This window comes from Leiobunum rupestre, chromosome 2, assembly GCF_980474605.1.
Source record: "Leiobunum rupestre chromosome 2, qqLeiRupe1.1.hap1, whole genome shotgun sequence".
In the NCBI taxonomy this organism is placed as follows: domain Eukaryota; kingdom Metazoa; phylum Arthropoda; class Arachnida; order Opiliones; family Sclerosomatidae; genus Leiobunum; species Leiobunum rupestre.
In genome coordinates this window covers 69,188,211-69,214,932 of record NC_143385.1, presented here as the reverse complement: position 1 = coordinate 69,214,932, position 26,722 = coordinate 69,188,211, and the positions used below count along the sequence as shown (strand labels likewise).

Below are 26,722 nucleotides of genomic sequence, written 5' to 3'. Positions count from 1 at the left end.
GCTTTTACAACTTTGCAAATATATGCGGCAATCACTTCAAATGTTTTGTTTTTGCCAAATTTGATAAATGAACTTTCAATGGTAAACCTCATTCTTTAAAGCTTCTTATTATATTTAAAATAATAATTTATTTGCTTTCCTTTTTAGTTAAGGGTTTCACTCAAACGGATTAACGGAATTCTTAACGGCAATGAAATAACATCCTACGTTCAAACTGGCCATTCAAAACTTAAGAAGACCACTGGTACCATAATTGTTATTTTTTCCATTTATAACTGTTTTTATATTAAGAGATTCTAGCACGGTTACAGAAAATTGTGAGATAATATGTAATGTTACAAACGTTATTACTACCTTCAGCTTAGTTTTAAGACCTTAGAAACGTCAAAAATTTAAATTATAGATTACAGGTTTGTCCAAGTTAGTAAATTTTTCGATTAGAGTAATTTAAGTCGTACATGTAAATAAATTTTAATAATATCTGGAAAAGCCAAGAAATTGCTCTATTGAAAATATACGATAATTCGAAATCAGAAAGGTGTTAGAAGGAAAAAACCGATACCATCATATGTTCTTGGTAAAACATAACGTTGTTAGTATATTTTTTTGGTAAAAAGAAAGAATATGCCAAAACCAGAAATAATTTACCCATAAGTAATATTTTAGACACACAGGGATTTAATTTTTCACGGTTTTTTGAAAATTAAGTCAAATTCCGAAATGTTTTATGCTTGTATTTAAAGGATCTGAAATTTTGGTTGATGGAATAAAATGACTCCTACACCTTCAGTTCACTTACATTTTTTTAAAGTTAATTAAAAGAAACCATTGACTGCCTATTTGCTCTTTTTCGAAATAGATTTAGTTGCAAAATCGTGGTCATCAGTTAACCTGTTCGTTTAAACCGATTAAAAGGAAATAAAGTGAACTGCCTATTATTTGAAAGGGTTTTATCAATACAAATTTTCTTCTAGTTAGGGTGCAACTGGGTATATGGGCGTTATTTAATAGGAATTCTTTAAGCGCTATATACGGTTTTCTTTTGAAGCAATCGAGTTTATTGACGGATATTTCACTTGGGATTCTTCGTACGAGCCAGTTGTCCACGGAATAAGTCTGGAATTTGAAAAAGGAATTTTGGCTGCTGTTGTAGGAAAAGTTGGATCTGGGAAATCCTCTCTGTTGTCTTCAATTCTTGGTGAAACGGAAAAATGCCGCGGAGAGATTACAGTCAACGTAAGATATAAAATCCGATTATTTTTTAATTGATAGTGATTCCCAGAAAAAACGTTGCACACTTTCACCCCAATGTCATTCGATTTTATTCAAAATTATTTAATTTTATGACTTTTCCTTCCTGTTTGCCTGTCTCTATCAACGGCGCAATTTGATAGCGATAAATTATTCTTCAGCTATAGACTAACTGCTTGAGTGTGCCACAGGGTAGCATCATGTTAGTTGAACGGAATAAGCATGCTATGGGTTCGACTAGTAAGTAATGCAACATTCCAATGTTTCGTTTTCGTTGTAAAGCTCCCATATGAGCCTTATAATTTGTGCCGCCACGAGGCAATTCAACTTTATTTTAATCACAAAGGGCTACAAGTAGGCATAGGAATTTTGGATCCATAATTACGTCTAATTTTGTTCAAAGAACCTAAACTCTCTTTCAGTAATGCCACACCTTCAATCTAAGTAAGAGTTCTGAATTGAATTTTTCCGTGGAGCATAAACAATTACAGTAAAAACGCGAAAAAGTAATAAGACCAAAGAAGTGGGGGAGAAAACTAAGCTTTAATGGGAAAAATGTGAGGTACTTCGGCCGATAGTCCTTCAAGGTGAAGAATTTAATTTTTAACTAACCGACAAAGAGATTTGATTTGTCGGTTAGTCTTAATTAATTTTTCACCAATCTATTTGGTCTCATTACTTGTTCGCGTTTTTACTGTAAACTCTCTTGACCATTGGTGGTTTTCGTGTTTTGCTATAGCTGTTATTATGACTAATGCAAGCCAAAAATTTGATGGAGAAACGTGGTTAAAAATAATATTGGTGGGTAGCGTGAGGGTAATCATTCAGTAATGTGGTTTTGGTGGTAATTCATTCCGTCTCTAATGAAATGAGTCGAGTTGATTAGATTCTTAAGTTAATTGATTATGATGTTACAATAGCCGTATTTGCGTGCTAGGTAATGCCTGGTGTATCGTTTATATCTTTGCAATATAAAATCAAGTTTAACTTGAGTAAAACCAAATTAAGGATCTTACATGTATGTGAGTTAACCACGAGGAAGATATTTAAGTTAAACCACTTTATGTAAAGCTCCCACACGGAACGAACTAATTGGTAAATCCCCGGGGATTTTAATTCAAATCAGCCCTCAAATTATCCATTTAACTCATATTGTAGAGTTCCCTGCGGTTCCCTGTCACTTTATTCCTTTATATTGGAATGGGTGTCACTTTCCATTGTATATTTATTGGTTGAATTTCGTAGGGCACTGTGGCTTATTGTCCTCAACAAGCTTGGATTCAGAACGCATCTTTGAAGAACAACATTTTGTTTCACCGCGAGATGGACCCAGAAAAGTACGAGAGAATTATTGAGGCGTGCGCTTTGGAAGAAGACATTAACATTCTTCCAGCTTTCGACGATACAGAAATTGGCGAAAAAGTAATTATTGTGTTCATTAATAATTCTTTTCAATATTAAATTAAGTGATTTCATTTAAAAAATTATTATTATTTATTATTTATTATTTATTATTTATTATTTATTATTATTATTATTATTATTATTACTATAAGAATAATTATAATAAATAAAGTAATAATAATAACTTTAGTAACAATAGTATTTATAATAATATGAATAATTATTATAGTAATAATCACATAACAAAGAAAACCATAGATGATAAAAAATTGTGATTTGAAATAGAACTGCTTTGTTGTGCATTAGGACTTCAAAAAAGTACAAAATATGATTCTTAATATAATTCTTATCATTGAAGTTAAGATTTCAGAGATTATTAAAAATATTCTATAATTTTCAAATGTTTTGATCACGTCATGTTTAAGCAAATTTTATATGTAATGGAAAATATTTCGAAAATACCCAAATTCTAAGTTAGATTTTGAGGTTTTTAAATTCTTTAGAATTAAATCTATGATTAATTTGACTAACCGCCATGTTAAGAGTTAATAATATAATGCAGCACACATATGAATATATAAAAAAAAATATTTGGTATTGGTACGGTCCTATTCAATAGCCGTGGTCAAAATTTTATTACACAGACTGTCAGATTTAATTTCACATCATTTCAGCTTTCACCAAATTTTTATTCTTGTTCATTAACTATATCTGTAGATATATTACAATGTTATTCCTACAATTTTACTAATTTTATGTTTTAATTTCCGAATAATTGGTCTTTGTCCAACAATAAAACGTTTAAATGGGCTGGCTAATTATTTGCAGACATAAAGTTCATTTTGTTAAATAAGTGCGTAATTTGACTTTGAATAGACACCACTGATATCAATAAATTATCCGCTAACATCATATATGAAATGTGCGTATTTGAATCAAAACAGTGTAACAGTGTGAGAATTTTGAGCTGGTAGGTTTAAAATGGAATCGTACATGTATAAATATAAATCTTTAAAACAAAAAGGATTTTATTGGGTTGAACATTAAAAGCTTCATTGTATAGCATTTTAATTCACAATGACCGCCAAATTATTTTAAAATAAGTGCAGAAAATAATAAATGTAAATTTTGCATTGACTTTGAAATATTCTGTCAGTTTAAATTCAATTGTTGCTCATCAAAATCAATCAAATAATTAATTGTCCTAATTATATCGGCAGAGTATCTCTTATTTTAAATATGTACATTTTGGTGATATCTGTATAATAACAATTTTAAAAATCAAACAGCTTAACTCTACAGAAATCGCTTGAAATTTTTGTTAATCTTTTAATATTTTTGTAGGGAATTAACCTTAGTGGGGGGCAAAAGCAACGAGTGAGCTTAGCCAGAGCCGTTTACTTGGATCGAGACAACTACTTGCTGGACGATCCTTTGGGTGCGGTAGACACCAACACCGCAAACCATTTATTCGAGAGGCTGATTGGACCCAATGGACTGCTTAAAAATAAAGTAAGTTACTAATTTTTATGTTTTTATATTACGTTTAGAATTATATTGAAAACACTGTTCATGCATTGAATAATTTCTAATCCCGGATACACCTGAGGAAAATACTATGTAATTCTGAAGCTAAAATTCTACAGTGATTAATTTTATAAGCTCATAAAAACTGGATTTCCATAGCGAAGTCAACGCTCGCGGATTTTGTAAAGTGAAAAGCAACTTTTATAGTTGTTATTTTCATCAAATTAGCCCGAGTTTAGGAAATACTTTTTAGTTAAGAATAATGCCCAGTTCACGTCCTGTTCCAAAAGGGTATTTTTTAAAGTACCCACTTCCGAAACTAATCATTATTTTGGATAAAGCTTTTAGATAACAAGCACCTAAGTGAAACGACAACTTAATGTATACAAATTTCATTATGATGAGTTTATCAATGATAACATGAGTGTTAAAACTTCCAAGAAATATCTTAATTTGTATAACTTGTTTTAGACGAGAATAGTGGTAACCCACAATCTGTCTCTTCTTCCGCATTTCGATGTTGTTTACGTGATGGATAATGGTAAAATTGAAAGCAAAGGGACATACGAAGAATTGCTCGAGAAAGAGGGTCCGTTCAAAGATCTCTTAAATGAGTTAAACAAAGAAGAAATTAAAAACAAAGGGGAAGCTCAAAAAGAAAAATCGAAAGCTGCCATAACAAAATATACTCCAAGAAGGTAATTCAGATATTATATACTCTAGTAATTTGACTACGGTGATCGTCAACGTTTTCCAGCAAATCGCTTAAAAGTAGGCGTACTGCCACATTTTCCAAGAAACTATTTGCTTCTATGCTGTTAGAAACCCTGAACAAAGCTAAGATGGTCAAGAAACGCATAGACCCTATATCTATGGGCTATTGTAGATATGAAATACTACAGGACAGTGTTTTACCTTATTTAAGCTCTGAAAGACCAAGGAGAGCGAATTTTCACCCCTCTCAATCTGTACTTACTTTTTTTACGATTGACATCTCTGACAACTAACTTGACAGCTCATTATAGATATTCTATATAAAAACAGTCTGAGCCGTCGGTCAAGCTGTCCACGCTGTCACTCCTCAAGAAATTGACAAGTTCTGTTTAGCGGGGATCAAAATTCGCCAACGAGAAAATAGAATATCTCTTCTCGGCCTTTAAGTGCTAGGGTGTTAGAATATTTTGGCTCACAAATTATAACTTGTTATACTTTGATTGGTAGCTAATCAGTTAATTTCAAAGTTAAATATTTTTAATATTAATTAAAACACGCTAACGAATGAAATGTTATTGATATTTAATGTTTAACTTGTATAAATAATTCGTTTAGACCCTGAAACTAATTATAGAAATTAAGTAACCGATGTAGGCCTACTTAGAGATAAAAGTATAACAACTTTTTTAACATACGCTATTCATAAAGTAAAGGTTTAACATATAAACTATTAAAATTTCGAAGGTGGTACCATATGAAAGATTGATATGCCCTTTAAAGGTTTCAAGGGATACAATTCAGCTGATAACCGTGTTAGAACAGGGAAACATCTAGACATTCCTTTCTTTTGTGAACAGCCAATAAACCAAACCCGCGAATACGGTCTCCTGTATAATAAAAAGCTAAAACCATGTTTTTGTCTGGAATAAAATTTTAATATTACGCAACGGATACTTCATGGTTTTACAATTTTTATTGTATGGTTAAAAATACACTTTAACACGCTAGCTTTCGGGTCGGAACCCTTCTTCAGGCGTACAGTTTAAATTTTATTCTAGAATTCAAACCATGGTCACGAAAATAAATATATACGATGTTTTTGTCTGGGTTTGCAAATGAACAATAAGTTCAAAAACTGATAAAACCCATTTATATATCCATTCAACGCATTTTCTATTTAAGAAAAAAAACTAAGAAAATAGTCGTTGACCTCGTCCCCTGCAGCAAATTACGGTCTACGGCCAATTATTCGGTTGACCGATCTGTTATGTCCAATGGACTTTTGACCTAAATCTTACATGTTGTTGGGTCGACTATCAATTCTCGACTCAATTTCAAACTTAAAAAGGAACGAAATTTAACTTCTGTGTATAAAGCAAGATTAAAGAAATAAATCTTGCCATCGTAAATTTCATTAAGAGTGACTCTCAAGTCGCCAGCATATGACCGTCTTTGAACTTATACCACATATAAATCTTGAACACTATAGAAGTCCTCGCAATTTTCATTTTCATCTTAACCAATGTAACTGCATAAATGTTAACTACCCTAATCAAGCACTTATTTAAAAAAAAATAGGACGGAATATTTGTACTTTTGCATATAAGTATAATATAACTGAAAAATTATAAAAAAAATACAATTTTATTTTCTTTGATCCAATATTTTCAAATATTTGTGCTTTAAAGTGCAAAAGAGGAGTCAGATGTCAGCCGGCGGCTTTTGGGATTTAATTGAAAATACTTTATATTCTGACCGCAAACTTACCAACGAAAGATAGTGACTTCAATTCTCTGCTGTAGATTGTTATTACGATAAGAGAACTAAGATAACAACGACATTGTTTGGGGTGTTTCTACTCTAAAACCTTTATTCCTATGAAAATTCTACTACAAATTTTTTTAATACGATTGTTCATTTTCATATGCAACGCAAAGAATGAGATTTAAAATTTCAAATTCAAATTCAAAAACAAAATTTATTTGACCAATTATTTGGTTAGCTACAGTTCAAAATGGCCAAGTCTTAAAAGACTTTTAGGCCTGGACACCTAATTTTTAAAATTTTTGACCTTTAGGTTTTTACCAAATGACTTTCATAATGCATAGTTTACAGCACCCTGAAAAGATCCTGAGGGTTTCCAGTTGTTACTCTACAATCCGAAACAGAACTGAGTTGTGGAAGGTATCGTTGTTATTTTGGTTACGTAACTGTTGAAATATTTTGATAATCTCTTAATGTCTTAATAGACAATTTTGTAATGAAAAACTTCCATATTAGATTCATAATATATGTTGTCTCACAATCTTTACTTGGCAATAAATTTTGCAGATAATTGCTCAGTTTTTCTAACAGCGTAGTTTCGAGGATTTGTGTGCATATGCATGAGTCGTCAATGTTTCGAAGAAACAAAAAATATGGTAGCAGGTTGGGTGGTAAAGAAAACCCGCTGATTCCCACTCGTACATTTAACCTTAATTGCTTCATATTTACTTTATATTAACCTGATTTAAAAAAATAATAATAATTTGCAAATTCAGGGAAGAAAATTTTGAGACAAACAGTGACGAAATCGTTGGAAAAAAAATAATTTCAGAGGAAAAAAATAACCAAATAAGGGTAAGTATTTTGTGAACATTATGCACCCATCATTTATTTCTTAAGTCCTTACTTCAGAAATTATCTGCCACATTTAAATAATCGTGAAACATATTTGAGCAGAATACGGGACTTATGAAGGCGGTAAACAGTTTTGCTAGAAGCTAATCTTCTAGCCTCTTTTAAACCATAAACTTGATAGTCTTCTTATTGTGCAGATCATTTTATCAATTTTAAAATTCTGCAAAGAAAAAAAGAACGGCTATGAATTAAAGGGGCAGAAATAAAAACTAAAATGGCAGTAAAAAAAGGCTTTTAAATAGATAAAATAAGCTGTAGGTAAACTGGGTTTAAAAAATTGAAAATGACAATTTATTCCAAAGCAGTTACAAAATGAATTTCGCAGTTGGAATTGGAAACAGGCAGTTATATTTTAAAGCATATTTTTTTAAATTTTGGAGTTAGAGTAGCGGCAAAGGAAACGCAGAAGGTAAGAATGGCTACCAAAGAAAATATTATCAAGTTCGTCGATCGCTAATGTCTTTACGATTGATAAGTGGTCGGAAAGTTATAGGAACGTCACTAAAAACGGTGAAGAAAAGTGCGTGTGTTTTTTTTTAAATTACACGGGAAATCATGTTTGTCAGCGGCAAAGGTTTAAAGCCAAGCGGAACATGTTTTCGGGATAGCGGTTATTAGAGGATTTGCAGTTTGTTCTGTTGAGTCAAAACAAATTGCAATAAGTCCAAAAAGGATTGATTGTCGATTAAAGAATTTTTATATTTTAACAGACGATTTCAATTTTTTTTATTAAGTATTGATTTTTTAACTGCTTTGCGCTAAACTTCAATTTAATGTTTCTGGTATATAGCCTATTGCTGTTTTTTTTATTTAATTTTTTTAACTGACAAATAAAATATTTGTGCAAAAGAACTGGTCCGCTAGATTCAAAAATAGTTCCATACTAATGGTTTTGTAACAAAGCGACTATCCACTTCCAGCAGGAGACCTCCGAAAACGGGGCTCCATCGGTTTCTGTATGGCGCTATTAATAGTGGGTTACAATGATCACTATATGGACAAAACTTGTTGAAAGGACAGTCTTGTACATATTAGAATTGATTAAAATAAAAACCACTATTGTACAATAAAACGTTTTAATTACAAAACTATGCTACAGCCGTCGTCAGGCTAATTTACAATAATAACAAGATATGAGAGCTCATTAGAGGCAAGTGACAGAGTAAATACAATTAGCGTATCACCTACATACAGCACTCAATCAACTCATGTGTCGCGGAGAATAGACGTGTCAGGATAGAAATCAGCAGTATAGATTCAACCATAGAGAAAGAATCTTTCTCTATGATTCAACAGATTCGTATACTGTAAGGCAACCTCATGCGCAGGGCCATCTATATTTTTGATAAGTTTATTTTTAATTTTCAGTTTGACAATTGGCACAAATTCTCTAATGTTTAATTTAAACGGGTTGTATTCCTTCGCAATTAATTGTATATGTTTAGTGTCTATAGTATGTGTAGGGCCACCTTGAACGTGGTCTACAATACCCTTTTTAGTCTCAAATCTGCTTCGTGTTCATTATCTTGTGTGGCAATGCACCTTTTAGTTGGCCATACATACCCCATTTGACAGTTATATAACAGTAAATAAATTCAACTTTCCTCCAAACTAGTGGCATTATCTTTTCTACTTGGAAAAAGTTAAAAATTCTATTTATAGGTTTTAATATAGGCCAATATTTTCCGTGAGGTTGCTGTATGGTAATATGAAAAGATTATCTTTTTTGTCAAACGGTTTAAATTTGGTATTGTTTAAGGTTTTTGACTTATTTTGCACATAGGTTATTATCTTAAAGATAAAATTTAGATCGAAACCCCTATTTATTGCTACACTGTTTAAGAAGGTTATTTCAAGGTTCTATTCGATATTAGCGCTACAGATATTCAGAGCTTTTTGTCGATAGGACAGGAAAGCAGATTTTTTTGGGAAAATAGATGTGCTGATTTGTTGTTGCTGTTAATGGAATTTACTCTGTCACTTGCTTCTAATGAGCTCTCATATATTGATATTATTGTTAATTAGCCTGACGACGGCGCTAGTATTGGTGCCGAAACGGCCGTTGTTTAGTTTTGTAATTAAAATGTTTTATTGTGCAATAGTGGTTTTTATTTTAATCAATTATATGTAGCTAACGTTTTTGGAATTCCGGGAGGAAGTGGGTAATTGCTGTTGACTTCACCAAAGCCAGTAATTTCGAATTTAGGGTACGATCTCAATATTACCTTTGATTAATGGCACATCTTCGGATCTTAGGAATATAAAATGATAATTCATTTTTATCTGTTTCCCCAAATAGACTATGCCTTACTGAGTGAAATACAAAGACGAATTTAGTTATATTAAAGGCTTGACGATATTTTATTTACTTTATCTACTTAAAAAGTAATATTCCGCTTTTGGGACTAAATTTCTTTTTTCTTTGTCGAATTGTTTCAAACATATTTTTTTCGGAATCCTCTTGGCATATACGCTAAATTCAAAATTCTAGTTGGAAATAATATTTCCATGCTCCTAAGTAGCAGCAAAGGTGATGGACTTTGTTATTGATATTAGAAAGCGTGATAATGAAGCTAAAGGAATTCCCATAAACGTTTTTTGGCTTAAATATAAATTTAGAAACACGATTTCACCAATGGATCGGAAATGGAGTAAGCGCCTTTCTGACGGAAACTTTATCTCTATGATTCTTACAAATGCCACTCCATTTCATTCAAAAATTACGTTTTGAAATATCAAGTACTGATATGAGTATCGATTTCCATTGTGAAACTTATAGGTTACTACACTAGATTTGGCGTAAATGTAGTTCGACAATGTGCAAGAATATATATTATTGAATTTGGGGTTGTGATTAACGCGTTGAAACTAGCGTATGCACATTTTGTATAATGAAAGCGATTGATGTTTGAGGTACCAAGCTGATTGCTTTGGAAATCAAACTTACGTAATGAAATTGAGACAAAAGTCACTATGTTTTGGTTGCAGCGGTAACAAAATCGAAGTGAATCTTTGAAAATGTAATTTATTGGTTATTGAATCTCGTACAGCTGAGAGATGTATTTTAAGATACTTCAACCTTTCTTTACAAGCATTTGGTATTAACAACATTTACAAATATATTTATTATAAGAAAAATATTTATATATATAAGCAGATTTTTGTAGAAGATTTTGCATATACATAATTTTGATGCAAGTAAGACCACCTTTGAAAAGATAAATCGTTATTTCGAAGCTTTGAACTAGGGCTGTGCGATAAGTGGCTTATGCACTCGAGTCGATTATCGAGTACCAAATTTTTTTCATCGAGTATTCGAGTCGAGTAATATTTAATTTTTCTTATTCGAGCCAGGTAACTAAAAAAACCTCGAGTAGTATTTTTAACGAGTTGGGTTATCGAGTTCTTGATTAGGAGCTGGTTTTATTCAAGTAATTAAAAAATTAAATTTAAAAGTATTAAAATGTAACTTTTTATGCTGAAAAATATTCCTTTAATTTAAATGGGCCTACAGTTTCCACAACTTTGTAGGCACCGTTTTTTTTGCCCACAAAAAGTTGAAAAACCTCTCTCTGAACTTTGAAGCAACGAAGATATAAAAACAAATACTCGACGAGCTTAGAGAGCAGCTGAATCGAGTAATCGGGTAACCGAATATGCATTTTTTTTGGTACTCGGTCATCGACGAGTATTCTCCGATTAGTTATTCGAGGAAGAATTCGAGCACTCGACCTTAAAGGCCGAGTAACTCGATGATGTTCGAGAACTCGCCCAGCCCTGCTTTGAACGTTTCATCCTAAACGCGTGATTTGTAAAACATACGTAGCGTTGTTAATAAAGTTTCGAACTGTTCACTCTGTTTAAAAAGTCTTCGACAGGTAAATTTTTGCCCTCTTTTTAATTCTGCTAGAAAACTATAAAAGATAAATCGATGAAACCAATTGCAACTATTATTTATTTTCCAATATCTTTCGTTATTTATCAGATTCGTCCGCCAAAAATTAATAGTTTAGCGGGAACCGTCAAAACTCATTTTCGAAAACTTTTTAAATATTGGTTCTACGGCACTGACTCTCGCTTTTTTGAATTCACAGTGGTCGGTTCATATTTAGAAAAACTTATCGCTCTACAACCAACGTTTGAGAAGTTATCGCGTTTAAAAACTATCGTCGAAACTAGGAAACACCTAAAATGCATCAAGCGATTATTAATAACGCAACTTCGGCGATCCAACAACATATATTAAATTAAGGCTGGTTTAAAATTGTGGTAACAATTATAATAAACAATTTATAACGCAGATAGCTTTTTAAAAGCTTTAGCGTATAAAAAAGGATATTCTTAAAACCACTTGCCAAGTTGTCCTAGGAATTTGGTTTTTTTAAACCGGCCTTTAATTAAATATAGTATTTTCAATGTTGGTGGATCGCTGTCGAAGTGGCGTTATTAATAATCGCTTGATGCATTTTATGTGTTTCGTAATTTTGACGAAAATTTGCAAACGCGATAACTTCTCAACCGTTGGTTGTAGAGGGATACTTTTTCCAATTTCTAAATGTGAACCGACCACTGTGAATTCAAAAACGCGCGAGTCATTGCCGTAGAACCAACATTTAAAAAGTTGTCAAAAATGAGTTTTGATGGTTCCCGCCAAACTATTAATTTTTGCCGGCGAAACCGATAAATAACGAAAGATATTGGAAAATAAATAATAATTGCAGTTGGTTTCATCGATCTATCTATTATAGTTTTCTAGCAGAATTAAAAAGAGGGCAAAAATTTCACCTATCGAAGACTTTTTAAATAGAGTGTACAACAATGTTTATTTTTTTCATCAAACATGCCAAATGTGTTCTATGTTTAAGAACACGAAAATATCGACGTTATCTCAACGTTTTAAGGATAAACTATTAAATTTTTTCATTTGTTTTCCAGGGGTTTGTTTCAGTTGCAAGGCAATATTTAAACCTAATTGGTTTAAAGAGCTGTTTGGCCATTTTATTTGGCTTTTCTGGCGCTTATGCTTTATCTGTGGTTTCAAATTACTGGTTGGTGCTTTGGACTACAGATATTCAGTCATCAATTGTGAATCAGAGCAATGCCACTATGTCAAAAATTGAAAGACTCTCAATATTTGGAGCAATTAATCTGGCGCATATTATTATCACCCTAGTAACTGGAATCTTTTTACTGATTTTTATACTAAACGCCGCGGTTAAAATGAATCGAAAACTGCTAGAGTCAGTTCTGAAATCACCGTTAGCCTTCTTCGACACAACTCCAGTGGGACGTATACTCAATCGCTTTACAACTGACATCCAGGAAGCCGATCAAGGAATGAACTTACCTTTGCTGATGAGTATCACATTTGCATTTCAGACAGTATCTTTACTAATAGCTGTAATAGTTGAAATTCCATTTTTTGCGTTGGTGATTGGTTTTTGCTTAGTGCCTTTCATATTTATTAAAGTAAGAATAATTTAATTCTAAATAGTGCAAAACATTAAATATCCACCCCCTTAAAAGATAAGTTGTTGGCAATGACCATTACAAGAAAAGTAGAAACAGTATCTGTTGTAATATTAATCAAACGCTGGTGTCGCCCTTTTAGACTATTTCTGGATTTCCAGTTATAAAATCACCGTGAAATTTATTTCCAAATGACTATAATTTAATTTTGGGGTCATTCTATAGGTATTATTAATGTGGAATTTAGTTGCGACAAAATTACACATTCATACCTATAGAATGTCCCAAAAAATTAAATTATAGTCAGTATACAGTGATTTCGAACCCAGTAGGTATAGACACGGGGAAATTTCGAATTCGGACTTCTCCCGGAACAATGTTTAACATAAATCATTGCTTTATACAATAACTGGAAATCCAGAAATACTCTAAAAGGACCACACCAGCGTTTGAGCTGGTTTCCCGCCGGCTAAAATGAAATGGGACAGCACTGATCATGGCGGTTAGCTGAAACTCCATTGGTGTTCTGTGCGTCACTTGACGAAATTGAGGAAAACGTGAAACGCTGTTGTGGACCTTTAATATCTGTCCCTTCTTAGCCGTAGTGTTTACAAGAATAAACACGTTTTTTTTTCAGTTCGGAGAATTGTTTTTGTATAATTAATATTACAACTGCTATCAACCGTTTATTTGTATTTTTTATCAGGGTGTGTGACGCACTGACCAAAATTTTTCAATGACGCCCTTTTTGTCTGTAAAATCACATTTGTAAACTTTTTACATCGGCAAAAAGGTCACCAAACAGAAGCACCCGGTTTAAGTTACCGGCCCTGCCCCCTGTCGGTACGCCACCGCTTTGAATAACTTCAGAGTTTGGAACAAACCAACATTTTGTTCCAAACATAACTGCAAATACGATCGTATTAAAACTTCCCCTCTAAACTATAGCTAAATTTACTATGTGTTAAAACGTTAAATAGATCTGCCGATACTCTTGGAAAGTTTGTTTAGATAAATAAATGTACTTACCAAAAACTCAACAAAAACACAGGCCTAGAAATCACGTGTAAAAAAGAAATTTCCTAACAACAAAAACGCGGGTCACGCGGGTTCAAAGGTCACATGAGTCGCGTCAATCCAATAGAATTGGGTTCAGTCATTTTCCTCTCTCTGGATTTACACTACCCCGGCTGCCATCCCCCCTTACCGATATTCGCTTAGAACTTTATTATCGATGTAAAAATAACGTAGCCCATTTTAAAACAATGATTTTGCAATTAAAATTAATAGGAGTTAACTTAATACGTTTCCAAAGGAGTTGTTTGAAACGTTAGGAATCCAGTGGTCGTCTCAGAATTTGTCTTCTTTTTCCTTTATTCATTTTCTCTAAAAAAATTAATTTTACCCATTTTGATCACATTGATCAAAATATGTCAAGATTTCATCAAATAAATTAAATTTATTCATTTTTACCCGATTTAAATAAATAATCAAGTTTATTCTATTTTTATCTAATTTAATAAATTTATAAATTTTGTTCAATTTTGAAAAAATATTGCTGTCTTACATAAAATTTTAAATATTTTCCTAATTATCGCCCATTTTATTATTTTTTATTTTTTTTCATTTCTACCCAATTCGAACCAATTGACCAAATTGCATTTAAACTTGATTAAATTTAATATTGATACATCGTAGAATTCTAAAGAACAAAAATACGATATTGCATAAAATAATTATGTGTCTCATCTGAATCGTTTCAAAAGCAGTATTATCTTAAAATGTTTTTTATTGTTAAACTAAACTTTGAGACAACTAAATGCTTTTAGGTTTATTACTCGAAAGCGCATCTGCAGTTGAAGAAAATATTCGTCAACTCAAATTCTCCTCTGTTAACTCATTTTTCTGATACTTTGGCCGGTGCCAGCGTCATCAGATCTCTGAAAGCTGCAGACATATTCACCGAAAAAGCATTTTCACTCATTGAGGATAACGAAGCTAAATATTATTCCTGGATAATGAGTGTGAGGTTAGAAACTTTCATATATTTAAATTAAACATAGTGTAAGCACGTCTAGTATACAATTGATTGTATATATTTTATTTCTATAGTTATATTTAACTTTAAACCTTTTAACGGTTTAATTATTATAAATTTTCTTTGTGCTAGGGCTGCCGCGGTTTGGTTCGGTTTGGTTCAGTTCCTGTTCTTCAAGGAACCAATTTATCGGGACCGGAACCGAATAGAACCACGAATATCAGTTCAATTCCGGTTCCTTAGGTTCTAAACGGCAATTTTAATATTCAGATGTGTATTATAATTTTTTTTTAAGTCGCTCCTGCTAGTTTAAAGCTTTTGGGTTTCAATATTTTTGTAACGGTTCCAAAAATATTTATATTTGATAATCATATCTACACGTAGTCAACTAGGAAACCGAAATAAGAAAATAATTTTTAAAACCATATATCCAGGTTGATATTAGCTAGATGTTTTCTTAATTCTTTAAAGATATTTGCGATTTAAATGAAAATCCGTTAATTTTCAGTAACTGTAAAAATATGAACCATCTATACATAAAATTATATTCATTGGATATAAAGTAACTTTCCCTAATCCTTATCTTTGGACTTTATTTGCAATATCGCCATTATTAATAGCTATTTTTTCAAGCCAAACCTTTTAATGGGGCCGGAACAGTATACGTGATAAGACACCCCTTCATCTAGGAGAGTAGATCAAATCGGTCTAATAACCAGTCCGAAACTACAATAAATTTATTTTCAGATGGATGTCCTTCCGGGTTAGTTTGATACTAAGTGTGCTGTTACTCGTTGCTTCTCTATTTGCAATTCTGTCAAAAGAATTCCTCTCACCGGGAATAGTTGGATATATTTTAATCAACGTGAACACGGTTTGTGTTATTTAATTATTACCTCAGTTAAACCATTCCAGTTTATTTTTAACCTTGCGCCATTAGAAAATTTATTTAATAAATGGAAAAGTATTGAATTATTTTGTAAGCATGACCACATAAAAAATGCCTAATAACAACATTTTTGGATATAGTACACTGGTTAATTAATAGAACCTGTTACACTTACGCAGAAAAATCATTAGTTCAGGCATACTAATTCAAGATACTTTTAAATTAAAATAATTAATGAAGAAATATGAAAAGATTAATTAATTAATTTAAGCACTATTTTCAAAAAATGATATTTATCCAAAACAGGACAAAATGTTACAAATTTATTATTTGCTAGAATTTTGTTAAATATTTCTGACAAGGGTAAGATTTCCTGGAATTTTTTGGATATTTAAACATTTTGTAAATAACGATATATTGTAAAACCAGTTTCCCCAATTAATCGCGTTTAAGTTTTAATGCTATCCGCTTTATTTGGCAAAAGTACGACAGAAGTTTTATTTAAGTAACAGCAACAAGTTATAGGGGGAAGTAAAAATCGAAGTATTTGGGAATTCTAAGGCAAGTTTGTACTAAGGGTTGGGTGAGTACTGTGGGCACGCGATAAAGTTCGTTATTTTATATAGAGATGTTTTATTTTTAATTATCTGAGCCACAGGGAAAAGTGAAGTCAATCAATATAAAAAATCCTAAAAATAAGACTATATTTATAAGGAAGGGCCTTATTTTAATTATTTTTTTTAAATGTTGAACTCATACCGTCTAAATTTGTTCCAATGTATGAAAACAGAAATTTGGGATAAATTCAACAAATTTTCGAGGTAGCGCAATGAATGGGAAATTTCCAGATATCTTAGAATTAGAGCCAAGTGTATTTTAAATATAACTTAATAAATTTTGCGAGTAAGTTAATAATCAGCTGGGCATATAATTTATAAATTTATCTGATTTGCAACAGCTTTGTTTTAATACAATAAAATAAATTTAAAGAGTTAGATTTCACAATTAAAAAAAGCTTCTAGCCTTATTTAATTTTCATCACTAGAAAATAAACACAGACTAGCCGTTGAAAGACCCGGTCGAGTTTGGGGTTTTGTTCTTGCAGGTTCACTTTGGTAAAAATTGGGTTTGTAGGTTCGCTAGTCTAGTTCTACCGCAGTGTCGCCGGGATAATTAGAAAAAACAAACATTTTCTGCTTAATACCATTTATTATTTATTCGAAATACGTAGTTTTTATACTTACTTTCATAATCGTTTTCACACAATGTTTTGTAGCCGTTTGACAAATTTTTCGGAATGAGTTGCAAAATAGACGCAATCAATAGATTTTAACTCGCACTATTTAATTTATTTGAAAATCACGATTATAAAAAATATCACGATTATAATTAAATTACAAGATTATAAATATATATCGCGTTTATAATGAATTTCATCATTATATTAAAATTAAACGATTATAAATAAATTAAACGATTGTAAATAAATTAAGCGATTATAAATAAATTAAACGATTATAAATTAATTAAACGATTATAATTAAACATCACTATTATAACTATACATCACTATTATAAATAAACATCACAATTATATTTAAACAACTATTGTATTATTAAATATCAGGTTTTTATTTAAATATCACGATTATAATTTAATGGTGAATTTGATATCGATCATCCTCTAAATTAAGTTTCCAATGACTATTATTGTAAGGCTCTCAATGTTTTTAAGCATTAATCATTAAGTTTTACATTTTCTGCAGATTATACCTTTAGTGTGGCTGATAGTAGGTCAATTTACATTTGTTGAGGCTTCTTTTGTGAGTCTGGAGAGGATATTTGATTATTTCAAATTAAATTCTGAAGTAAGCTAAATTCATATTATTACGACATAATTTTCTTTATTGTTATATAATAATTCAAGGTTATTAAATTATATTGTGCTCCTATTTTAAAACGAATGCTACATGACTTTCTATGAGAGTGAATTTTTGAATATTAATTAATTCACTCTTCAGAAAATAGATTTTCTTTAAGGCAAAGCTTAATTGGTGCCCGAACTGCTTAAAAAATTAAATGATTTACACTTTTGTTCAGCCTCAAATTTGATATCCCTGTGAGACGAACCAGAATCGCAAACTAAACTTCACGGTGGCCTAGACACCTGGGACGTTGCGAGTTAAATGTTGTCTAGAGCATATGTGAAGATTTGCTTATATTTAAGCTCCATAGTAGAATCAGATGCTGTAGGGCCGGAAACGATGCTATATGGTTTGAATTGGTATTAGCTCTATTTAAAAAAATGGCCCTTTACAAAACTAATTATTTTCAGGTTCCCTTAGATAAGTATATAGTCGGTCTAGAGCTCGAAACCAAACTAAATGATGACTCGGGCCCTTAATGAAATTAGATTTCTAGTGCTCGTAATGGTGCTAGACAATGAATAGAACGGGAAACAATACCCAATGGAGACTGGGGCAGTAGTGAGGCTAAATTCCGACCAGGGTTTTTCCCCAAGATAATTGTTATCTAAATAATTCAGCCCACTAAATGAAAGTAGCAAAAGACGCTTAAATAAAAACTGTTCAGCGATTCGCCTAGAAGAAGTACTACAGAGTGCCAGGACATACTTGTAACAGCGTTATATTTTAAATCGCGTGCTCCTTAATATTTGAATATAGACAGGCTCGTTCAATTTCACACGCGCCTCCTGAAAGAGAAAATTTCGTGCGCGCTTTCAAATTAAGCCTTACAAATAAAACTAACATAAACACGTGATTATATTCAGTGACTCACGCATGCGCGTAGAGGAGGAAAGAAAAAGAGAGCGGCATTTATGGAAGCGCTTATTTTATGGAATTAAAATTATTTATAAACAAGATGTATTTCATTCGGAAAAATAATACTTTGAATTGTCGAAAGGTGGCCATCGTCTACAATAAGTTCATCGACTTTAATGCAGATAAAGGGCAATTTTGTTGGTTGCCTCAAAAATTAAAAATGTACAAAATGATTCATCTTTAGGTATAGGTAATCGATCTCTTTGACAGCGTATGAAATATTTAAGTTATGCAGACTCCAGTTTATAAATACATTTATTGCGAAACCTATTAAGTGTATTCTATTTCGAATTGGTTTTACTTGGAAGTTTACTTCTATTAAAAGGATTTGAAAATGCTGGGAAAAATTCTGTATTACATAGGCCCTAAAATAAGAGGCACATTTTAATGAATCAACAGTATCCATTGCTTGATGTACGATGAATGTTTAAAATAAAAGTGATTTTTGAAGGAAAGTTTGGTATTTTTGAAAAAAGTTAATACCAAAAGTTTAATTATAAACGAATAATTAGCTTGTGCTCAAGCGTTACAAAGTTTACTAATGCATTTATCATTTACGAACGTTTTTTCCCTAAACAGGCGGATTGGACAAAACCGAAAGCGCATTTACCTAAACAATGGCCTGATAAAGGTCAAATAATATTCCGTAATTATTCAACTCGTTACCGCAAAGGATTGGATCTGGTTTTAAATAACATATCTTTCGTTGTAAATCCAATGGAAAAAGTAAGAAATTATGTAGTTTTCACAATATTAAGAATTGAGCTGACAAGATTTGAAAAATACTCTACAGAACCGCTTAAATGTTGGAATTCACTTTTGTTGAAACACCCACTGTACATTTTCGGCTAACCTTCTAAAAACATGACATGTCAGTTTTTATTAAAAATAACTGTCTTCGGCCTTTTTTTAAATATTTTGTGATTACCCCCTAATAAAACTTTGACCAATATAAATAATAAATTATAGATAACCAAAAAAATATTTAAATATAAAGGATTGGCTTTTTTTTTTATATAAATTCACATTTTTTTTACTTTTAATGTTTTAAAAATCATTTTCAATATTAAAATTAAAATAAATAGGTTGGTGTGGTAGGAAGAACAGGTTCTGGCAAATCTTCTTTGACATTGGCTCTGTTTCGTATGATTGAGCCAGCAAACGGAGATATCATAATCGACGGACAAGATATCAGCACACTGGGTCTACATGACTTGAGATCCAGAATGACCATCATTCCTCAGGACCCAGTTCTCTACTCCGGGACCCTGAGATTCAACTTGGACCCTTTCAAGTTATACAGTGACGATGAACTGTGGACGGCTCTTGAATTAGCTCATTTGAAAACTCTCGTGAAGACGTACGCAAATGGGTTGAATCACGAAATGATGGAAGGTGGACAGAATTTCAGGTCAGATTTTATTAGATTTTAAAAATCGTGTGAATACCGATTTCGGTATGGGTCTGCAGTTTGGAACCCTTTAAGAAAGGGATTTTTCGGCTTTGTAACTCATCTAGCAAAAGTTTACCAGTTCTTATCAGAAGTCTTTTTGACCAGATTTGTTCATCTTAAATCTTATTCTACGGCAGCGACGTTTAGTCTAGGAGATTGTATGCCATTAAGTACTCGGCAGACCTACGCTGCATAATATAAGTTGACTAGAAGTTTGGCTTCTTAAAACTTAATTTTCTTTAAAAGTTCCCGAACCTGGAACCATTTGTCCAATTTCTTTAAATCTTTTTCTGGATTTAATTACTTAAATTATATTTATCTACTTAATTGATTTAATGTTTTTTATCGTACTGGAAACCTCAACGAACGGGCTATGACATGTTGGTATTTGTGACCTTCATATTAATATTCCAATAATAGTTATTATTTTACAAAATATTTTTTTAAATACTACCTTAATAGAAGTATTTTATTTCAAATACGGAGACTAGAGTTTTTGCCCAACAATCATTAACTTATATTATCACACATTTAAAAATTATAAAATTAGAATTTCTTATTAGAGGCCTAGCTGATGCAGCTTACTCTACATTCGTCTTTAGTTCATGATGATAAACAGTCGTTTTAAACAATATATTACGCATGTATAGCTTTATTGGGAACAACGAAATACTGTTTATTAATTAGGACCTTCTTTATTTGTGTAGCGTTGGCCAGCGCCAACTGGTCTGTTTGGCAAGAGCACTTATAAGGAAAACGAAGATTTTGGTGATGGATGAAGCGACGGCTTCTGTGGACATGGAAACGGACGAGCTCATTCAAGCCACAATTCGGGACCAATTCAAATCTTGCACAATAATCACTATTGCACATAGAATTAACAGTATCATGGATTACGACAGGTAAAAATACACGCAATCGACTTATTTATATGTTCTTGGAAGATCCTAAAAACAAAGCCAGGAGCTTTATTTCCAGTAGTACAATCGCAAAGATTACTAAGACATAATGCTGCTTGGCAACTTGGATCAGCATAAGGGATTTCGCAGCATCTCCTACGAACGAACACAACAATTGCCCTCTCCGCCTAAAAACGGAATGCAAATGAACATATCGCCAAACCAACGCGATACGGCTGCAGGTTTAAAAACAAACTTAGCTTGTGGATATATTATTGGCTATTTCGCCTAACAACCGTTATTTTTACCAGGAGCTGTTCAAGTAGTTGTAAATTTGTGGTGAATGCGGTACAAAAGCCCTTGAATTTCAACAATACCCTAACTAATAATGATAATCATAGCCAGCAGCACTCTAGCCCAAAGTCCTCTATTAACGTTTAATGCATTTATCCCAAGTGGCCGGGCTAGCAATAGCGTCATACTCGGTGTAGTACAGCGAAATGCTTTTATTGTTTGGTGGAACGCACACGTGGTCAAGTGGCTACAGGCAAAGCACTGCCCTAGCCAGTTCTTTCGATGCTCGCGATACTGATAGGATCGAGGAAAATAATAATAATAATAATAATCAGCTAGGCTAATACTCAAGGCACCACCTTAGGTCCAAGTCATCCTCCTTCGTAATAAAATTCTGTATTTACAAAACCTGCAACTGCCTTTTGCGAGGACGAAAAACTCATTCCTCAAGCCTACGCGTTTTCAGTAGTTACGCAATTCGGCAACTAAAATCAATTTTCTCGAGTAGCTTGGAGACATTCTTTAAAAATTATTTATGACTTTGCTAAACTATGGAAAACTGGCTGAAGCTTGAACATATAACTAAGTTTTAAAATAAAATCCACTATTCAAACTGTGCAATAGTGGATTTTATTTTAAAACTTGACTTTGTTAAATTGACTTTTTTGAGGGAGCTTGCCTCCCACCGTAAAATACGATATAATCGTTTGAACTGCTACCCCTAGCAATCGATAGCAAAATGCTCGCTACTTACCCCAAATGGCTGATTTTCTTTCTTAGGTATTCCAGATACTAAGCGTAACATGGCTTTATTTTGTATGTATACTTAAACGATTTGTTAAATGAATCAATCAATCGAAATCTTATTGATTTAAATTGGGATTTTTTAGAGAAAAAATAAAATAAAATATCTTGCTTTTCCAAAGTTGAAGTATCTTTATAATCTATGAAATTAAAAATAAGACGTTGAAATTTAATATTCAAAAAACGATCAAGCATGATTCTAAAAATAATTATTTAAAAATTAATTTTCAGATTTTTAGCCATTACTGGAAAATTATTCATTAAAACAAATTAATAACATGAACTACAAAATAAATCAATAAGGTTTTGAAACTAAATACGTGTAGGTAATTTTTATTTAAAATAATTCAACTGAAAAGAAAAAATAATAATTATAAACAAAATGTCTGGAGGTTACATGATATTTTCCAAGTGATATAATTTCAACCGCTCCCTCCAGAAATCGTAAGTCAATATCAAATCAAATTCCAAATCCAAATCAGAGGATAATTATGAAATAATATTAAACTTTAAAGAAATTCATTTTCCAGTTTAATCTTGCTATCTTGAAAAAAATTATAATATTAAAAATAACGGCAGTTTTTTATTTAAAAATATTCGTTTTTTACTCTGTTGGGGCTAGAGTTGTGGCAAAATATTTCTTTTCAAAAAACAAAACCCCTACATTCAATATTTTAAAAGGAGTAAGAAAAGACAGGAGGTTTAAAGCAGCCAACCCGACTTTTAGGACATTTAATGTACTCCATTTATATTTGAAACTGATGAAAATATAATTTATTTTTACGGTGTTGGTTCTGTCTCAAGGGAAAATCGTAGAATTTGGCGCTCCGCATGAACTTAAAAGAGATAACAAGTCCTGGTTTTCTGAACTAGCTAAATACGTGGATCTTCAGAGCAATAACAAAATTGGAAATTTATAAAACTGTATCATTCTGTCAAAAATCTCTTCAGTATCAATCAAATGGTTAAAAATTGGGGGTTTTAGATACAGCTTTTTTCTAACTAAAACAAATTAAAGAAATCTCTATAAGTTTATAAATATTTCTTGTAATATGTGTGTCCTCTTAAGAATCAATTAAGATTATCACTTGAGTCTTTTTCCTGAAAAATCCATCAAGATACATTCGAAAGAATTATAAACAACTGCTTTAGATCCTGACGGAAAATATTCCAAAGAAAATCACGAAGGATGATTATATTTGCATTTAAAAAAAAGTTTTTTAATAAGGCAAAAATTTTTCAAAATAATTCAGTATTTTGTTTTCAAAAATTCGATATATATTTCTGTGAAAGATCTTAGTCCTGACTGTCTTTATAGTAATTCACAAAAACCGGTAAAAGAACTATTATAGATAATTTTTGGCTTAAATGAGAGCTTGAGATGTAGCTTGGCTTAATCCTCATAAAGTATCATATAGGCCAATGGCCGTAAAACCAACCAAAATCTGGCCATAGATCCCGGAAGTCTTATCTAAAATATCGCTAATTTTCTAATTTTATTTCACGTGTTATTAAGAGTGGTACTAAGAGACATAGAAGAAATTATACTGCTCCTTAACCCACACTTTGTTCGTCAAAGCGTACCACAGCACTTGGTCTCGGACAATGGTCCCCCGTTCACCTCGCAACAGTTCCGCCATTTCATGGAACAATGGGACGAAACGCATGTCACATCCAGTCCACACTAACCCCGCTCAAATGGCATGGCCGAGAGAACCGTACACACCAAAAAATATGATGACAAAAGCGAGCCAGGAAGGTCGCTACCTGCAATACCTCCCTATGGAGTATCACGCTACACCCGTCGGAAACCTACCATCGCCAGCAGATATGCTAATGAGCCGTCGCATCCGGACCCCTTGACGACAGCAAAAACCTCCCTTCTACCACATTACCCAACGGCCCACGTCGACAACGAACTTAACACCAGAAGAACGACTATGATCAACCAAAATCAAAACAAGCGCCACCTTTAACCCGAACTACTACCCATAGGCCAAAACGTCCTCTACTTCACGGCACATCGCACGTGACTTCTCACTTCGATCATCGCATTGGCGCCAGAGCCGCAGTCAGACATACTAGAGACTGCTTATGAACGCAAATTCCGCCGCACTCGATATCAATTCCGCATCAATCTATAATTTCCCCGCCGTCTTTGGACGACTCCGTTGAATACCCACGGCCATATCCCGGCCCAACACCCTACCTGTCAAGACATTCCACACCACCCACAAGCACTAAATCAACTCATCCCTCAACCCATGTTCAATTCACACCTCAGCCGCAGCCACCGCCACAGCCACAGCCACAACCACAGCGACAACCCTGCCCCACTGATCACTCCTCCAGTCATCAAGCTGCATTCGACCTCAACCCACGTCCGGATCAACTCATCAGCTTGGCCCCGCCATAGTCGTACCCGGACAATCGCCGGTTCTCCACAGTACCGCAGAGCCAGGAAAAGCCTAACCCCTTCGTGCCCGGAAACTCACCGCCCCATTCCTCATTCTCATCGCCCACACTTCCCGTTTTCCCATAGCATGATCATTAAACCTCCCGCTCGCTACCACCCAGATTAACCACAAAAATCAAATTACCAAAAATCATATATTGAATTTTTTTACCGGACTACGTAGAGATAATGTTTTTCAAACAAAGCGGTGGCACTTTAAATACTAAAACGGATCCACATTTTAAACGAATCAGAGGTGCAAAAAAAAGCTTTCGGAAATTCAGTTGGCATAAATTAGACATTTTGTAGGCCCTTAAACCTACTTTTTCTTGTTTTATTAAAAACACCAACTTTTTGTCCTTAGAAAACAAACGCGTGCGGGGTCCTACTGTAATTCCTTATAAAATTGCACTTGGATTTGGCTCAAAACATGTTCATTTTTCACAGACAATCAATACAATAACATGAGGCGTAAAAACATTTGGTTAGTACCAACTTGTTATTTTTCATGACCTATTATTTCAGTGACAAAATGTACGATTTTTACCATACCAACTGCATTAGAGGTTTTCGAGTATGCTCTACAACTTACTCATTGAAATTTTTCGTCTACCACCCAGCGTTCAAAAACTACAAATTCTAAAACCGTGAGACATTTCACGAATTTTCTGAAATTCACAAATAACAACGATCTCCACCGAGTTAGTACATACTGAAAATTTCAAATTTCTAGAAGGTATAGTTTTTGAGAAAAATGCCTTAGCCGATAAAATGATGACACCCTGTAAATTAAGATCATTGCAGTTGTAACTTAAAGGGGAAGTGCCAAGCTTTTCCAAATATCGGCTATTTGCGTTTTAAAAGATGACCGAGAATTAATTATTACTAAAAAACACATTTATCTATTAAATAGGTCTAAACGCTCCAAAAATATGGCTATAAAATCGTCACCATTTTGTAATGCCTAACGTCATGTTCACCCGCCTATAGGCAGAGACACTCGACGGAGGACGCGAAAACTAAATACTATCGTTTAATATTAGGCATCCGCAGCTAACTCTAATTTGAAATGACGCGCACGCCCGCATTTCCATAGTAACGGACTTTGCGGTCGCTGTTCGTAGCAGTTCGTCATAAAACCAAAAGAGGGCTCTGTAGTCGCTCAGAAATGAGCAAAGTCAAATTTTAAAAAATAAATACAAAACAACCGCTTACTATTTTGTAACGCGGTTTTCGCCCCTTTAAAACGTTAAGGGGAAACATGCTGAATGTGGCATTTCCTCGCATTGGATAGTCAGTTTCAAGCTAGAATAACTAAAATTTTAATATGTTAATATATGGTTGAATTTTTTTATTGAATAAGAGTAAAAAAACTCGATTTCGGCCATCTTCAGAAAGGTATTTCTCAGAAACGCGTACGTTTCACCGGGAACTTTTATTAACAATTTGAAGAACAATGTGCCTACTTTTAATTCCAATTACAGTGGATTCCACTTAATTGGGACCCATCGGGCCCAAGCCGATTTGTACCAAATAGGCGGCTGTCTCAATAATCCGAAGTACAACTTAATAAAATAACTCATAAAATAATAAATAAATTATTTTTTTTAAGAAATTATTAAGTTTGATTTGTCTAAAATTGTTAATATATTTTAAATTCACTAAGTCAGAAATAGGGCTTTCTTCATATCCAATTTGAACGAAATAACGCTATACATTTCTTGGCCTCTTGGGTAGTTACTGGGATAGGTTGTTCTGGGCCTCTTGGTTAGTTACTGGGATAGGTTGTTCTTGGCCTCTTGGTTAGTTACTGGGATAGGTTGTTCTTCTTCATCATCACTTTCGTACTTGTCTAGTTTTTGACGCTTTTATGTCTTGCTCATAGTCACGGCTGTCGTCGTGACACTGTAATTCATAATCAACTTCCAAGAAATCGCGATAATTTTCAATGGGTAAATGTGCAACGTCATCTACAATTGGTAAAGTGTCGTTATCTGATGTTT

At 32.9% G+C, this 26,722-nt stretch overlaps 1 protein-coding gene across 1 annotated transcript; it reads left to right on the top strand.

Moving 5' to 3' along the window:
* The first annotated feature begins 10 nt into the window (after window positions 1-10).
* Window positions 11-23,318, top strand: LOC149958880 (ATP-binding cassette sub-family C member 1-like). Its single transcript, XM_090165077.1, has 15 exons — window positions 11-81; window positions 148-244; window positions 1,049-1,236; window positions 2,497-2,673; window positions 4,000-4,167; window positions 4,654-4,880; window positions 7,437-7,515; window positions 12,511-13,044; window positions 14,874-15,073; window positions 15,830-15,956; window positions 17,738-17,839; window positions 19,394-19,540; window positions 19,900-20,225; window positions 20,975-21,170; window positions 23,050-23,318. Exons 1-15 carry the CDS (start codon window positions 79-81, stop codon window positions 23,182-23,184), a joined length of 2,706 nt encoding a protein of 901 aa, XP_090021203.1. The 5' UTR covers window positions 11-78; the 3' UTR covers window positions 23,185-23,318.
* The last annotated feature ends 3,404 nt before the right edge of the window (window positions 23,319-26,722 follow it).